This window comes from Ambystoma mexicanum, chromosome 12 (genome assembly GCF_040938575.1).
Source record: "Ambystoma mexicanum isolate Mex_15411 chromosome 12, UKY_AmexF1_1, whole genome shotgun sequence".
NCBI lineage: Eukaryota > Metazoa > Chordata > Amphibia > Caudata > Ambystomatidae > Ambystoma > Ambystoma mexicanum.
In genome coordinates, this window is record NC_090936.1 from 38,060,023 (window position 1) to 38,077,469 (window position 17,447).

General features: G+C 48.5%; 1 protein-coding gene across 1 annotated transcript in view; it reads right to left on the reverse strand.

The window, feature by feature from the left end:
* Positions 1-14,421, reverse strand: part of MDFIC (MyoD family inhibitor domain containing) — a 139,411-nt gene extending 124,990 nt beyond the window's left edge. Inside the window, exons 1-2 of the mRNA XM_069627891.1 lie at positions 14,176-14,421; positions 13,869-13,997 (exon numbers count right to left, since the gene is read on the reverse strand). Of these exons, the coding sequence (XP_069483992.1) occupies positions 13,869-13,965 (97 nt within the window). The 5' untranslated portion in view covers positions 13,966-13,997; positions 14,176-14,421. The remainder of the gene's footprint in view (positions 1-13,868; positions 13,998-14,175) is intronic.
* Positions 14,422-17,447: the final 3,026 nt, after the last annotated feature.

Here is a 17,447-nt window from a genome sequence, read left to right on the forward strand (position 1 = left end):
AGTCGCGCGTCCCACGGAGTTCCTTTCTTTTTTTTGTCTGGCCGCCATGGAAAAGGAGAAGGGACTACGGGTAGTCCCTTCGCCCCGGTCCACGGCGGACATTTTCTTTGTTTTTCTATCTTTTTAATGACCGCCATGGAAAGGGAGAAGGGACTACGTGAAGTCCCTTCTCCCCGATCCATGGCAGACATTTTTTTTTGCTTGAGCTGAGAAACGGTTGACATGCCGTTTCTCAACTCGAGTAAAAATACTATTAGTATCCTGGTACTAATAGCAATAGAACCCTCCGGGGGGGGGGGGGGTGGATGCATTACCCAACCAGTAATGCCCCCCTCCTCTGGTTCTATTGGTTAAATAGTAGGTTCAAGAACACTCACAGTAAATTTTGCAACAGGAATACCTCAGTGTTAGTACACATAGCCACCCATTTTTTCCTGTTGTTTTAAGGCACTCGTAAGAAGATAGAAATACTAGACATATGAAGGGTGTTGTAAGGAAAGCATGTATCATGTAAGACAGACACAAGTAACCACAAATCAAGGGTTTTTATTGAACTTTATCTAAGATGGGAGCACGCTACGACCAACAAATAATAATAATGCAGTCCTAGTGGATTCTCGTCAAAATAAAAAGGTCTATACTAAAAAACCTATTGCCAAGCCTTACCGCTAAATACAAATAGTGTGGCGTGAAGTTCATGAAAAATAAAGAAGTGTTCACAAAATGATAAGCCAGGATAATTGGGCCGTTGGCCTATCTTCCTCACGTTTTCAGCACGGGGCAAAGCGATTCACTCGAGCAAAGCGCACAGACTGGCTTCTGCGGCACGAGGCTACAGTTCAATCTTTGCAGTTCAATCCCTGCTCCCCGCCTTAGTTATCGATGCGGGAGAGCCTCGGGTAACTCTGCCACACTGTACAGGTTTGATTAGGCTTAGTTCCTGGTCTCCGGTTTCTTACTTACAAGGCTCGTGAAACTAACGGTCTTCAGAGGTCACGGGTACTTCCCTCCTTGTAACCCTCTCTGGTCTTGACGTCTTTCTCCTAGTATTAAACTGCCATCTTGGAACTGCTGTTTCCTCGTGTGGTTTGCCTCACTCAGAGTGTGCTTTAGTGCGCCACCTTTTATCTGTGTAGGGAAGGATGATGGAAGTCAGGTTTGTGTAATGATCCGTAATGGCCTGGCCTTGCCTGTCCATGGTGTTGGGACATGTCAGGTGTACGGCTCTGGTGTTAGTCTGCTGTCGATCACGGTGAACTGTCAGTGACGAAGTGTGTGTGCTAGAAGCTGCGGAGTTACATTTCTAACTATCCTACCTGGTTGGATGGGGAAACAGTGTTATTGGGAAGTGGATACCATGTCTCATTCTCCGGTGTACCACTCCCACTCCCAGATGACTCCTCATCCAGGTGATCCTCCCGCTCTGGTACACCCCCAGGAACCGGTGCCAAAAGCAACAGCCGCGTCCTGGCCACCTGGATAACAGATCCCTGGGGACTAATGGGTGAGACACCTTCAGGTTTCTCAAAGCATGTACAAGCATAACAATCATACTGCCAGTAGCAGCTGCAATCAATCTTTGATAGATTTCGCCAAAATGATGTTTTGTATGATCTCTCATATAGGCTGAAATCACCCACAGAAGAGTAGAAAAAGAAAGAAACTTTTCCTGCTCAGTTCTACGCAGTGTAGGGTAGGGGTCTGCAACCTTTGGCACTTCTTGAGTAACCAGCTCACCACAGGATCAGACTAAACTGGATTCAGGCAACAGTTCCTGCAGGCGCTCTGGGTGCAGCAGAACCATGCATGTACAGGTGTGAACAGGTTTAAACCCTCCAAAAGGCCTGAAAACCAACATAGGATGTCCAGCCAGTTTTAGAAGGAAGTCTTCATAAAATGCTTCCTTGGGTACTGTGTTTTTAGAGGGTTGTTATTGGCCCTTGGAGCAAAGCAGAACAAAGACAACACGTGTTCCGCGTCTGTGCACATGTGGTGGTCTGTTGGTGCTTGCCAGAGAGGTGTGCACTTGATTGGCAGGTTTGCACTTGATTGTGAACATCAAGGAATGTGATCATTTTGAGGGAACATCACAATCCTCCGAGGAGGAAGACATCTACCCCACGTTCTGCCGCCAACCTCAGGGACACCACCTCTGAGTGGGCTTGTAATCTACACAGCAAATGCAGCACCGGCGAGCAATTTTAGAAGGATGTTTGACCAAAATGTTGCTCTGGGATAATGTCCAGATGGGTGTTTGGAGATCCAAAGTCAACCTGGGATGCGTATGTGTGATATGTGCAGAAGGACCCCCTTCCCCCAGGGTCAACTTTATATAAACAATATGACTGCTCTGTGTATAGCCTGGGGGAGACAGAGTACTGGCAGCCCTGTGCAGGACTCCTGGCTTAAACAATGCTTTGCCTGAACATGCCTCCAGCACACTTTGCGTTGGTTGCTTCCCAGTGGTCGAAGTGAGCGGGAGCGGTCGGGAGCGGTCCGGAGCGGTGCTCCTATACTTTTTTTTAAATTACCTTTTATAGCTCCTATACTTTTATTTTTAAAAAGAAACCGTAGTTCCACTACTTCTTTTTGTACACTTCGACCACTGCCAGTTCCCGCCGTTTCCTTGCAATAGTGAAAGCACTAGTAGTAAAGGCACGCCTATGCTCATTCGGGCCACCCCAGGCACCCCTCCCCACTTTATGTGCACTGACGCAGGTCCCCATTTTCTGGAAGCGCAGAGGAATCCTATCCGTCTTCACCCAGAAACTCCCAATTTCCACTGACAGGTTCTTGAAGGAGGAATACAAGTGGTACCTTTCTGTGTTGGACTACAACTCCCATCAGCCCTAGCCAGCATAGGGAATTGAGAGAAATCGCGAAGGGCAGAGTGCAGAACATCTGGAGAGCTCACAGGTACAAATCCCTGGGCAACTCGGTAGGATTAAAGGTCCTTGCCAACACCGAAGCAGGGCAACCGTCCCACTTACATCAGACATGCGGAGCGCTCTTAAGAATTTGCATTGGGGTCTCCAGCCTGGCCTGTTCGGTGGTAAAGGTGCCCCCAGAGGTTAAATCTCTTGTACAGCCACATATATCTCAGCCTCACTGTAACTCCCAGTTCCTCCCTTGCCCCTCCACCTCCCACCTGCCCAACTGTGTTTGCCACTCAGGTGTCTTATGGTCAGAAAACACGTGTTAAGCTTTCTATGACTCTTGCGGCGTGTCGCTCTGCCTTTAAGTGTCATTAGTCCTGCCATCCCTCGACCAATTGTTATTGAGTTCGAGAAGCAGGGCTGCAACCAGAGAATCTGACGTGGCCATTGATGCCAGGAATATGGCTGTTTTGTTTAACATTCAAGCAATTGTTACAAGGTTTACACTGGTCTTCTTCCGGGGAATGAGAGCTGTCTCTTGGCTTTACGCATCACTGGCAGAGATCAGTCAACGGGTGTCTGCAACCTTTGGCTCTCAAGATGTTTTGGACTACAATTCCCATCAACACCAGCCAGCGTAGTCAATGGTGATAGATTATGGGAGTTGTAGTAGAAAAGATCTGGAGAGCATAAGGTTGCAGACCCCTGACCTATTGTAAAGATATTGTTTTACCCCAAACTGCATACATCGGATTGGCTTGAACACTTGTGACATATTCACAATTGGGCTATGGGTAGTATAGCGCAGTGGCAACGCACTTGTCTTAGAAGCAAAATGATGCAGTGCAACGCAGGTTTGTTCCCTAGGTCCGCAATTAGAAACCTCTTCGGTATTAAGAATGTTATAAATAACCAATTATACAATTATACAATGCATTCCAAAATCTTCTGGGAAAACGGTGTTGCAGGTAGCCCGATTTTGGGCTTTATTGGGCTACTTGTGTGTGGTATTATATGCTTGTCCTCCCAGCAATTCCTTGCGCTGAATGCCTGAATCGTGTCTAGGAATGTGCCATGCCCTGCCCCCATGTGCCCAGGTATACAACCATGTGTCCGCTGTTGCAATCGTATGCCCATATGTTATGTTATGTTATTTTGCATTTATATAGCGCCTTATATACCATTGGTATGGTCTGAAGGCGCTGGTAGGTTGAACGCCCTTGGGAACCGAAGTTCAGATCAGTAGAGAGAGTAGAGAGAGTCAAAGGTGTGTGTGGGCACCGGGTATGTGTGCAGCTGGTGCGGTATTCGTGTAATAGCTGCTTCTTAGCGGTAGGTGTGGTGGTTGAGAGATCAGGAGTATGTGTTCGTTCTGGCAGGATTTATCCAGACCGAATGCGGCTGCGTTAGGCCTGAGGAGAACGCCTGGCTGGTGGGTGTGTAACCAGCAGTGTTTACTTAGAATGATGTGGAGTGTGCTGTGGATGTTGGTATAAGAACAGATATACCGAATGGTGTCATAGTATCTCTGTGTTCTAGTTGAGTGGTGGTTTAAACGACAGAGTAAGCGTGGTGGTGTGATATGATGGGTTATATGCTCTTTCAAAGTTCTCTGCATTCCAAACCATACTATATACGTCCCGCAATTCTATGCGCTCCAGTCTGCTCCATGCACTCCTATCCAATCCATGCACCCCAGTCTGCTCCACACACTCCGGTCCGCTCGACGCACTCATGCACTCCAGTCTTCCCCACGCATGCACTCCTGTCCGCCCCATGCTCTACGCATTCAGCAGCTCTATGTACTCATCCATTCTACGCAGTCATCAGTACTGGATGCAATCTGCGCTTGTTCGTTCTACGTACTCATCCGCTCTACGCAACACGTCCGTTCGCTCTAGGCACTCATCCGCTCCAGGCACTCGTCCCCCTCTACGCACTCGTCCCCTCTGCGCACTCGTCCCCTGTATGCACCCCTTTTTTCATATGCACTCGTCTGTTCTATATATTTGCCGGCCCTACCCACTAGTCTGTACTATGGAGTCCTCCACTCTACACATTCTTCTGCTCAGCTCAACCATCCCTCTCCACTCATCCATCCATTCCCCACACTCTGCATGCATTGCGCACTCATCCGTTCTACATACTTATCTGTTCTACGCACTCACTCGGTCTGTGTAACTCATCCGCTCTAGGCGTTTGTCCGCTTTATCCCCTCGCATGCACTACACCTTCATCTGCTCTACGCATTCACCCACCCTACGTGATCACCCGCACCCCGAACTCAAAAGCTCCCCGCACTTGTGCTTTCCATGCATTCAATAGCAATATGCACCGATCAGCCTTATAAAGTCATTTGCTAATACGCAGTAATCCTGTTCTATATATTCATGTGCTCTATCCGCTCATCCGCTCTATCCATTCGCCAGGTCTGCACATTCATCTGCTCCAGCGATCTACACACTCTCCGCACTTCTGCACTCAACCGCTATCCACACACATGCGCTCCACATACTCATCCACTCTACATACTCATCTGTTCTACACACTCATCCGGTTTACGCTCATCCGGTCTGCACATTCATCTGTTCTACGCACTCCTGCGTTCTACTCGCTTCTCTATATTTACGCACTCATCCGCTCTACACGCTCGTCCGCTCTACACACCCAGGCACTCTACACACTCATCCGCTCAACATGTTCATCCATTCTATGCACTCATCCAATCTACATACTCATTCGAACTATATAGTAATTTGTTCTTCCACTCATGCATTCTTCCACCCAGTGCATTTGTCTGTTCCACACGCTTCATCCATTCTAACTATTTCATCCACGCCATTCACTTCATTCACTCCTCATGTATTATGTCCATTTCAGGAGTTTAAATCTCTTTACTGTTTCCGTATGATTTACTCTTATTACCCACTTCACTGCTTTGATCTACTTTACTCTTTAAATTCTGTTTGTCCTTCTACTTTATGTTGGGGGTCGTTAGCTGTCAGTTTCTCGCATCAGGTAGTTTGCTGGATTGGTGTCCTTGAGTTGCTGTTAGTCTGTTTGGGTTAGTTTGGTACAGGTGGGTTTTAGGGGAAGAGCCAGGTTTTCAGCAGTTTGCGGAAAGACGTTATATCCTCAGTTAGGCGGAAGTGGAGTGGGAGTGAGTTCCATAGCTCGGGGGCAAAGGCTGAGAATGATGACCCACCTAACCTGACTGAGTTTGTCTTCGGTATGACTAGGAGTCCGGCTGAGCTTGATTTTAGGGTGCGTGGGGGGTGATAGGGTTTTAGCTTGTCTTGAAGATATTGTGGTCCGGTTTTATGCAGTGCTCGATGGGAGATGCATAAGGTTTTGAAAGTCACCCTTCGGGCTACTGGAAGCCAATGCAGCGTCTTAAGGGCTTGGGAGATGTGGTCTCTTGGGCCGAGCGCAAGTAGCATTTCGGCTGCCACGTTTTGTGCCCTTTGGAGTTTATTCAGTTGGTACGCGTGGATTCCGAGGTATAGGGGGTTTGCGTAGTCCAGTCTTGATATAACGATTGATTGGACCGCGGAGAGTCTGTTGGGAAAGGAGAGATAGGGAAAGATGCGTCTAAGGGTTTTAAGGTGGTAGTGGCAGGACTTTGAGACGTTGTTGACTTGGCGAGAGTGTTGTTAGGTCAGAGTCAAGGGTGCATCCAAGATTTTTCACTGAGTTGGAGGGGTCCATGAGTTGCCCATGGCGGATGGCCAGGGTAATGGGTGCGGAAGAAATTCGGAGCTGCCACATACCATGATTTCCGTTTTGGAGGGGTTTAACAAGAGGTGGCTTTGGGTCATCCAGAGTTCTATGTCAAGGAGGCAGGAGGCCAGGTCAGGTCGGGAGCTGGGTTTTGAGTTCAGGAGTTTTAGAATTAGTTGAGTGTCATCGGCATAGTTGTAACACAGGATGTTATGTGAACGAATTATTGGTGGGAGGGTGATCAAGTAGAGATTGAACATGAGGGTGGATAGGCATGCTCCTTGTGGGACTCCCGTGTCGACTGGTCGGGCTTGGGAGAATGAAGCTATACATTTAAGAGCGGTTCCACAAATTCCTAGGGAGTGGAGGCGATCTAGGAGGATTGAGTGATTGATTATGTCAAAGGCGGCGGATAGGTCAAGAAGGATTAGTGCGGCGCATCCCAAGGAGTCTGCCGTCATTTTAAAGTCATCCCAGATAGAGGTTAGGATGGTTTCAGTTCTGTAACGGGCTCTGAAACCTGATTGGGCGGGGTCTAGGAGATTGTTGGCTTCAACAAAGGCGTTTAGTTGGGAGTAGGTGGTTTGGTCAATGAGTTTGGCAAGGAACCTGGTGTTTGAGATGGGGCGGTACTTTTTGGGCTTGAGAGGGTCGAGGGAAGGTTTTCTAATTAGAGGTTTGACATGAACCGTTTTGAATGTGTCGGGAAAGATACCAGAGGAAAGGGAGGCATTTATGATGGATCTTGCGTGTTCTCCTGCGCAGGTGGAAGCAAACATTTCTTTGAGGGTTGTTGCTGGACAAGGGTCCAGCGGCGAGCCAGGTGGTTTGCAAAAACCACAACTGTCTCGCCCAGTGAGGAGCAATAAGAATCACACGACATGGATATTTGTGAACCCACTGGAGGGTCAGTCGAATGAGGAAAACTGAGGAAACGCATACGCGAACCTGCCCGTCCGCGGGAAGGAGAACGCCTCCCCCGGGAGCCGGGCTGTGGCCATCTGCTGGCGAAATGCCTGCACTTCTTGTTCTATCAGGTTGCGAAAAGATCCAGAGAAGGATGACCCCATTTCTTGAAGATGTTCAACAGTTGTTGATCGTTCAACTCCCACTCGTGGAGTTGGTTCATCTCTCTGCTGAGAGATCTGCTTGTACATTGTTCACCCCTGGCAGATGGTAAGCCACTATGCTATTTCTTCTTTGGGAACCCAATGCCATATTTCCTGAGCTTCGCTCGAGAGCGTTCTGGAACAAGTGCCCCGTTTTTTCCTGAGGTAGAACATTGTTGTTGTATTATCCGTTAATATTCTTACCACTGATAGCACCATGATGGCAATGCCTGGCAAAGGCCAGTCCCTAACCTACACAAAAGCAAAATGGTTGGCTTTGCCAATGCTTGTTTATAAAAGGCTATAAACACGTAAACGGACCTATGCTTCCAATGAATGAGTGGAGCTGTACAGGTAACCAAGAAACCACTGAAGTACATTATGGTGTAAGGCTATGGTAGGCCAGCAAGGTGTGTGGTGTCCATGTACAGCCTCTCTAAGATATCTTGGAATTCTGAGGTGACCTGGGATATTATTATTACAGTTATGTGTAATATATTAATAACAACACAGCCCCCCTCCCACACACACTACCAATGTATTTCTGATAATCTGAAGTTGCCCTGGTCTTTTCTTTGTTTAAGCTCACCCTCTACCATTGGCACCGTTTGCCATTTTGTAACACTTTATTATTTAAATAACTGTCTCCTTCGCGTAACCCCTTGAGTGCCAAGGACGCATATGCTTGTCCTTTTTGCATAGACTTGCATAATAGCCTGGCAGTCATCTGTCCCTTGAATTTTATCTTCAATTGTGTGCCCCTTTCGTTATGTTCCCCCTGTGCGTTTCTGGGTGCAGTGCATGCATCCTTCGGTTTTCAGACATGTCCTCTTCTCCCCATCTCTCCCCTCTTGCTCTCAGCCACGTTCTGCTCATCTGTGTTTCTGGGTGCATTGTAGCCTCTTGCCCATGCCCTAATCAGAGGACCTTGCCTGTAAACAAACAGTGCTTGGCAGCCAAGCACATCTCTCACCGCCAATTACTGAGATATGCCAGCTGCGGTGTGATAAAGCGGCACTGGGCATTGTGAAGTTACTACTTGGCAGTGATTAGATGTAATGTCTCAACTTCCTGGCACTATCTGGTATAAAGTTTGCCCTACTGCTTATCACAAGGACATAGCGAGTCAGCAATGACTTATGGCAGCACGTCAACACTACATGGTTTATGATATTTACATACAGGGGTATTTTATTTCATATAATACCGATATGCAACCATTCCTTCCACACTCGTAACCATCTGCTCTTATTTTACTTTAATTTGTCATTTTCTGTAGCTCTCATTCTTTTTGTCGTGTTTTCTTTCCTGTCCCTATTTATCGTAGCACTGTATCCGCTTTGCCATTTAGTCACTTCTGTAAGTTCTAAAGTCTATCCCGCTTATTTCTTACCCCCTTCTTTGATTAATATCTGTCTTTCAACCTCAACCTTTCCCTCCTCATTCAAACACACTACCATCATCCCGATCGTAAAGAAACCTTCTGCCGATTTGTCACTTGTGTCCAATTTCTGTCCTATCTTTCCAAAATACTTGATCGAATTGTCTATTCTCAAGTCTCGACTTTTGTTTCTCATAACTCTATTCTTCCCTGTTTTCAATCAGGGTTTCGCCCCTTTCTTTCTACTGAGACTGCTCTCCTTTCGTTTTTAGACTCTTTACTGTTCGCACGCTACTCTCTTATTTTACTAGATCTATCTGCAGCTTTTGATGCTGTTGATCACTCTGTTAGCTTTTGGTTTCGATCAGTATGTTCTTTTTTGGTTTAGGTCATGTCTGACATTGTCCTTCTCCTGGGCTGGGGCCTCATCGGACACATTCCTGCACACTTACGGTGTTCCTCAAGGCTCGGTCCTTTTCTCTTTTCGCTCTATACTTCTCCACTTGTTGATGTTATTTCTTCGTTTGCTCTATCCCATCCCTTCTATGGTGACAATACTCTGCTTTTTCAGTAATTTCCACTCTTTTATTTGGACATCCACAATAAAATTACTTCCTATCTTCTTGACGTCGAATCTTAGATGTCGGCAAACTTCCTAGTACTCAATGCCACTAAAACAAAGGTACTTTTCTTTCCCACTAATACTATTCCGTCTCCTCTTCTATATCATTTCCGGCCTTCAAGTTAGCCATTTCATCAACAGCTCGTAACTTGGGACTCCACTTAGATTCTGATCCATCTTTCAATCAGCACATCTCTTTATCTTCACATGCCTGTCGCTTTCATTTATATAACATTTGGAAAGCTTGTCCTTTCCTGACTTTTGAGGCCACTAAACTCCTGTTATCTTCTCTCATTTTCTCTCAGCTTTTCTATTTTCCTTCGGCCCGTTTTGGGTTCCCTCTCACTCGCGTAACTCCTCTGAAATCTGTATTTAATACTTCTATTTTTTCAATCTATCTTTTAGCTCCACATGACTATTTCTTCCCTTTCTAATCTTGGATGGCTTCCTTTTCAATCTCGCCTCAAGTTTAACATTGTGTCTAATCTTCATATTTCTCTATGGTCTTGCACCTGAATTCCTTTCTTCTTTGGTTACTTTCTATACCCATCTCGCTCGCTTCGTCGTTCTTCGCAATTTCTTCTTTTTGTCCCTCGTCCTCCCTGTGCACTCTCGCTTTTGGTCATTTTCACCGCTTGCTGCTTTACACTGGAATGTTCTTCCTCTTTCCCTTCGCTCTATTTCTGTCTATTCCTTATTTCAAGACTCCCTGAGGTCTCTCCTACTTCATTCTGGTTAGCAATGTAGATTTTGTTTCATAAGTCTCATTTTGTTGTACCGTTTTATGACCTTATGTACAGCGCTTTGGTGTAAAGTGCTAAATAAAACTCAAATAAAATACTAAAATACTTTCACAACATTTTCTTACCTCTTTTAACGTCCTTGGATTCATCTTTCTTTGTTAAATTGTCCTATTTTCCCCTCAGTTCCCCTTTTCTCTCTTTTCTTGTTCTACCCATTTTTTCATCATTTTGCATTTTCCCCACCCCTTTCTTTTGCGTCTTCCTGCAATTATCTTTCTTTTTGTGTACATGTATTCTCTCCTTTTTTGTAACCAGCAACAAGTTCTTACTGTCTTTAGCAGCACCACGATGCCTCCGGGTTGTTGACGCTTTATAAATGTTAATAAATAAATAAATATTGTGCCCTTTTCTGTGTTGTTTTGTCAGCATTCTCCTTTTCCTGTTAACTCTGTCCATGCATTTGTCTTTCTGACTTTTTTTTTTCCCCAACAGGCCTCTTAACTCCTGCTCTAAACAGAGTTTATTGTGTTCAAATAAACAGCACTTGGCCGCTGAGTTCTATCTGCCACAAACGGAGGTGGTGAGTGCTGAGAGAGGACCCTGCGTACTACTTCTACCGGCACTTCTTGTGACATCACAACCGAACTGTGACTAAGTGCCCTACCTGCCTAGTAATATGGCGTTAATCCCCCATTCCAAGGGCTGGACTGCTCGGACCAAAAACTTGGGTTGCCAGGTCGATACCCGCCGTTCCAGCACTTGGAATGGGGGATTAAGGCTATTAGCACCCTGGGTTCCCAAAGCGGTAACTCGGGTGCCTAAAAAAAGGATTTTCCTTTGTACAACGGTACCCGCACGGCGTCCTGTTGTACGAAGGAAAATCCTTTTCCAAGATGGCCACCATGGAAAGAGAAGCAGAGCTCTGTGCGGATCCCGCTTCCCTTTCCATGGCGGACTGCAGTAGCAGAGAGGAAGGAGCGGTGGCAGGGAGTCCCGCCACCGCCGTAGAGATGCAGTAAATTGGGAGGTGGGAGAAAAAAATAACAGGATGGAGTGTGGGGGGGGAATAGCAGCGGGGGAGTCGATCGTCAAGTGGGATGGAATGCAGGCTTCCCCAGTGGCTCAAGCCCCGCGTTCCTAGCCATCCCATTGGCTGGCTCCCCCCGCTGGGGTACTGGTATCAATTGACTTGGCTTGCTCTCGCAGTCAGGGCAGTCATTTCACATTAAGGGTTGTGTAAGTGACAGCACATACCCCTTACTCTTAAAAACTTTAAGATACAGGCATGGAAATGCCATCGGCTTTTGCCTGCACGAAAAAAAGTCTCTCGGTATCAGGCAGCCTTTACTTTGCCGAAATGGCTGTTGGGTGCTGTGCCCACTTGCACGTTGGCAGTGAATGAGATGTGGAAATATCAGGACCGAAGACAGCATACCTCTCGAGAGCGAGCTGCACACTAGCCAATGCGCTTATCACGTCAAGATTAGATTACTGTAATGCCCTGTACTCAGGAGCCAACAAATACATTACAGACAAAATCCAAAGACTGCAGAATAACGCCCTGAGGGCAGCATTTAACATCCCTTACAGAGAGCATATTACCGAATTCAGGAAGGAGGTGAACTGGCTGAAAATAACGGACAGAATTCTCCTCAAAACAGCATCCCTCACCTCCAAATGCCTGAATAACCTAGCACCTCCATACCTAATGGATAAAATTACTAGCAGAACAGCTACCCGCCCCACGAGATCTGCCAACTCATTTATGCTGGAGATCCCTAGGTTCAAACGCTCGACAGCGGGAGGAACCAGTTTCCCTGTTGGAGCGGCACAAAGTTGGAACAAGTTACCAGTGGACCTCAGACTAGAACAACCCTACCCTAAATTCAGACATAAGATACTCAATTGGTTACACACCAATGACACCTAACTGACAAACTATACCTCGACCTTTCCAGCCCCTACACGACCCTTTGTCTCCACCACACTACACTGCAGTTTGGTTAACTGTGCATGCATGGTTCTCTGCTTTGTCATATTTGTATGCACCATGGATATACGCTAATGTAATCATGTAAGGTTGTATATACATATGTGTATATGTATGTGTGCACACACTGTTAATCATGTTAATGCTTCCTTGGCTCACCAAGACCTTTGTGTTGTATTTGCTGTATTTTGTTCCTTGTATTTTGCTCCCACTGCATTGCTACCTTTGCACTGTAACCAAGTTATAAGATTTCTTGTTTCTGTTGCGCCCGTCTACCCAAGGGCTTGGTGTGTATTACCAAACACATAAACAAAGTTGGCATGAGAATATTCATCTGGAGCAAAGGCGTTCTTATCTTCTGTGCATTTCGTTTTGCCACTCTGGGGTCTCAGTTGTGTTTTGGACTACAGCTCCCATGGTCCTTGCACATTGACTGTGCTGGGTAGGACCAATGAGAGTTGTAGTCCAAAACGTCTGGACAGCCGAACTTTGCAGACATGTGTACTACACAGCATACCCGAGAACAGTGCATCTAAACATAAGGTGTTAAGTGTCTGCCTTGCAAATAACACGTGTGATTTCCGGCATAGCTCTACAATGTCAATCACATTGAATTCCACGCGCACATACAATCGCACACATGTTCATGTGCACACAGGGTGATAATGGGTCACTGGGTACTCGAAGTGCCACCCTTGCCCAAAACAATGCACCTGGCCAAAAAGTGAAAACACACAGCGTTGCCAGGGGTGCCCTGCGGAAGGGCACGCTGTATATAGTTCCACAGGTGAGTTCCCAATTCTCGTGCGGTGGGAAGCCAACTCAGTGGGCGAAGTGTACGCAATCTTTGCCGCAAGGGGAGCAGGGCACGGGCACAGAACAGGTGAAGAAAAAGCAGGCAGGGAAAAGTGCAGTTATTGCCTGAGGGAGTTCATAGAAACCAGTTGGCCTGCTGGGGGCAGAGAGTTGGGGGGGGGGGGGGTAGGAGCAGAGAGTTGGGGGGGGAGGAGCAGGGAGCTGGCCTTCATTAGCCGATGAATGCTGGCGCGTCTTGCGTGCGGTGGGGTCCACAGTTCTGCACAGTAAGAGGTCTGTCGCAATGGGGGTCGGCCCGCAAGAAGTCTCGCCTCGCGCGCAGCTGAAGAGTTCCACACTGGTTGCTAGAGCGCCGCAGCACCCCCACGGGGAGGCCATCACAGCCACGTGCATGCGGGGCGAGAGAGGGCATGGCTTGCGGTGCAGCTGGTGTGTGGGGCTCAAGGTGTGGAAACACGGCCCCCTTAAAGTGGTGGCCAGGATGCAAGCCTGCGTGCATTCCTGCGCTGCAGCGGTTCTGCGGGGGAGGGGGCATGCACAGCACGCACACACACACACACACACACGCCTGCATGCGGCAACACGGAAGAACGGGTGGGAGAGACACTTACCGAGGGAGCGCGGGATCAAAGGGCTGTCCTCACCGGCGGCCGGGTGCGCTGCTGGCCCCTCGGGCCCTGGGGGGAGAGGCACGCTGGCTTGGGACATCTGCCGAGCCTCTCACCAAGGAAGAGATAGATCTGAGCCGGGAGGGGGCAGCAAAAAGAAGAAGAAAACAAAAGAATAAGACTGCCGCAGAGCCGAGGATCAGGAACAACCCCCCCCCCTCCCCCAGATATGGTCCCGAGCCAAAAAACACCACATGCACCCCCCTCTCAGTCACCCCAGAAGCAGCGGGGGCGCAGTGCCTGACCCTACCTGAGCATGCCTCGCCAGTCCCGGGCACCTACTCGCTCCCCTCCAGCGCTAGGTGGGTGGCGCCGCCCGGGAGCCGCATGCCCCGGGCGTCCTGAGCACCACCGATGCCACCACCTTCCGCCCCGCACGGCGCCACCGACGCTGCCGCCTCCGAGCAGCCCCCGCCCCGTCCGGCTCGGCACTTTTCCCTCCTTCGCGCACAAAAGCAGAAGGGACTTTTTGCTTCTCTCCTCCCTCCCTCCCTCTCCCTCTCTCACTGAAACCCGTTTTTCATCATATCCGGACGGTGAACGCATCGTGCTCTGGCGGGGTGCCCACCGGCAGCAGGAGGAGCCTCCCCCTCCGGGTCCTAGAGAGTGGTGGCGCCTGGGGTGGGTGTCTGAGTGGGCCCCCCTCTCCTCACACACTACCTCTACACCTCAGATTTCGGAAAAGCCCTCTGCTTATTCCGCGTGCAGACACCACAGGACGCTGTGCGGCCACTTTTAACAGCTCCACACTAGGCCGAGCTCATCAGGGCATGCCACTCGTGTGTGGGTGGCGGCGGCACACCCTGCCCCTCTTCTCAGCGCCCTGAAGTTGGCCGAGGAGCACCTGGTCACTTTCCTGTGCGACCTCCCACCGCGCACCGAATCTTGCGGCTCCGCGCCCGTGCGGTCTCACCCACGGGGGGAGGGAGGGGGCTATCACTCACACTTAAAGATAACAGTTTACTTAGAATGATCGCAGGAGTGCCGCCTGACACCGCGAGAGCCCCGCAGTGTTACAGTAGCACCTCCAAAGACATTTATAGTCCAGCACTGAAGTGTGGAGGGGGCCGGGACTGACCGTTCGGTGCTGCCACTCAAAAGTGGCAGTGCACGTTTTCACTGACCGGGGACAGGAAGGGATGCACAGAACACTGCCTGCTTGAAATGCAGCGACACGTGTCCTGTGTGGAACTTCTATAGTGCGTGTAATTTCACAACTAGAGCCCCGTTTGAGCAGTGGCGTGGCACCCAATTTGGGGGCCATGCCCCCCTGGCCCCTCCCCCCACTTCGGCAACATAACACAGGTTGCGCAACTCCCTGGGCCCGCCTAGATTGGCACACTTGTGTAATACACACGCTCATGCTGCTGCAGGCAGTACGCCACACCAGGGGCGTTGCTAGGGGGGGGGGGGGCTAAGGGGGCTATAGCCCCTGATCTTTTGGTTGTAGCCCCTGATAGAATCTCAGGAGCTACAGCCAAAAGACTAGCTAGCCCCCAGTCCCAACAGTTCCGACATCAGCGTAGCCCCGGGTCTTTTCCAGACCTAGCAACACCCCTGCGCCACACTCTGCACTAGGAGATGTGATTTAAAACATTATACAGCACACTTTCTGAGAGAAAATGGCGACAGTAAAGCATGTCAGGCCACATTCAGACATATATAGACCGGTTGCGCCAAAATGCCAGCCGAAGCAATAACACTTATGGTTATTTTATCACAGATGCCCAGAAAAATGTACAATGCCACAGTAAGAAACGGCTAGACTGGCACCACCCAGATGCCATTCTAGCCAGGTAATTCAACTTAACAGGACTGCTTTTTCAGAGCTGCCCAGTTAAAGAAATGTCAAGCCAAACTAAGCAATGACTAGACTGGCTGCACCAAAATGCCCCTCTAGCCACTAATACCACAAATCATGCCTGATTAGCATGGGCATGGATGCTCATTAGGATTTATCGCACAATCTGCCCCACCCCTCACACATCCTCTCTCCCTCCCACTCCCTGTCCCACCCGTGCCCCAACTCCCAAAATCTGCTCCCCGGCACAGAACTACCTCCACGTTCCTCTTCCTCGTCACAGTGCTTACGTATGAGGCACCTTGCCTCATAGGAAAGTACTAGGAAGAGGAAGAGTGGGATAAGGAGTAATAAAGATTACAGGTAACTAAGCCAGGCATTACCTCCATGTCCCTCTACCTCATCCCGGTACTTGCCTATGAGGCAAAGTGAGTCATACAAAAGTACTGGGATGAGGAAGAATAGGGCTAGGAGTAAAGAAGATTACCATTAAGTAACCAAGAGATTAAACACAAGTAGTGGCACAACACTATTGAGCAGGCTGGGCTTCAGCCCTCTCCACTGAAAATGTTGGCCTATGTTGCCTTGACCTGGCTGATCAACTGAATCGTCGGACAGAGCAGGACCCAGATGTTAAATGGCACCTGGGTTTCACTGTTAACAAAGGCAAACAATTACCAACATAAAACATTTCACTGTTAGTACCTGCATTCAAGTGCATAATTTTTAAGGCTATTGAAATCAATGGAGATATGGGTTTAGTACTTGCATGCGAGGGAAGTGATTGGGAGGGTGGAGAGGGGACAGCAGACTGCTCATTCTCACAGCAGCCCTTTGGTTACTTTCAGACTTAAAGGAGAGAGTTAATTGCTTCTAACATGAAGCTGCACTAGAATAGTCTCGTTAGAATGCGCAAAGAAGTTAGACGCCCCCACAAATAAATAAGTCTGTCCCTCCCCCACCACCCCTTAAATTGGCATCGCCCCCCCACCGCTGGAAATGTAGGTTTTGTTGCAGCCCTGCACACAAGCACACACACCATTCACCATACAAACATATCCACACCCAGCCACCCCTACATTTAAGTGTACACCCTTTCACCATACACTCCCAGAGGCACACGTAGGCAGCCATCCACACATCAGGCACTCACTCTTTCTTGCATATTACATTTTATTCATACACACATACACTTACATGCACGCACACACATTTGAAGCCCAATGGGCTTCATTAGGACCCAGGCGGTAAGGGGTTTACGGCGGCGTAAACAGCGCCGACCCTTACCGCCTGATTCCGAGGTCCCTTAGCGCCATGGAGGTTTTAACACCTGCTTTTAGCAGGTGTTAAAATCCATGGCGCTAAGGGACCTTGTTGTTAATTACGCCACTGTAATTTACGGTGGCGTAATTAACGCCTTCCCCACTCCCATTATGCCCTATGGGGCAAAAATGGGAATGGGGAAGGGTAAATGGGTTAATGGGGACTTACCGCCCCACTCACCTCGGAATGGGGCGGTAAGTCCACCAACCACCATGGCGTAAACATAGTTTACGCCATGGTGGTAAAGGTACGACCCAGGCGGTAACTTACCGCCTGGGTCGTAATGAGGCCCAATACATTTTCTTACCTTTAAAATGAAAAAAGTCAAGTTTTTAATAGATGGTGAAAATGTAAGTGGTTCTCAACCTGCCTAAGAGCAACAGGTAGGTTATTCCATC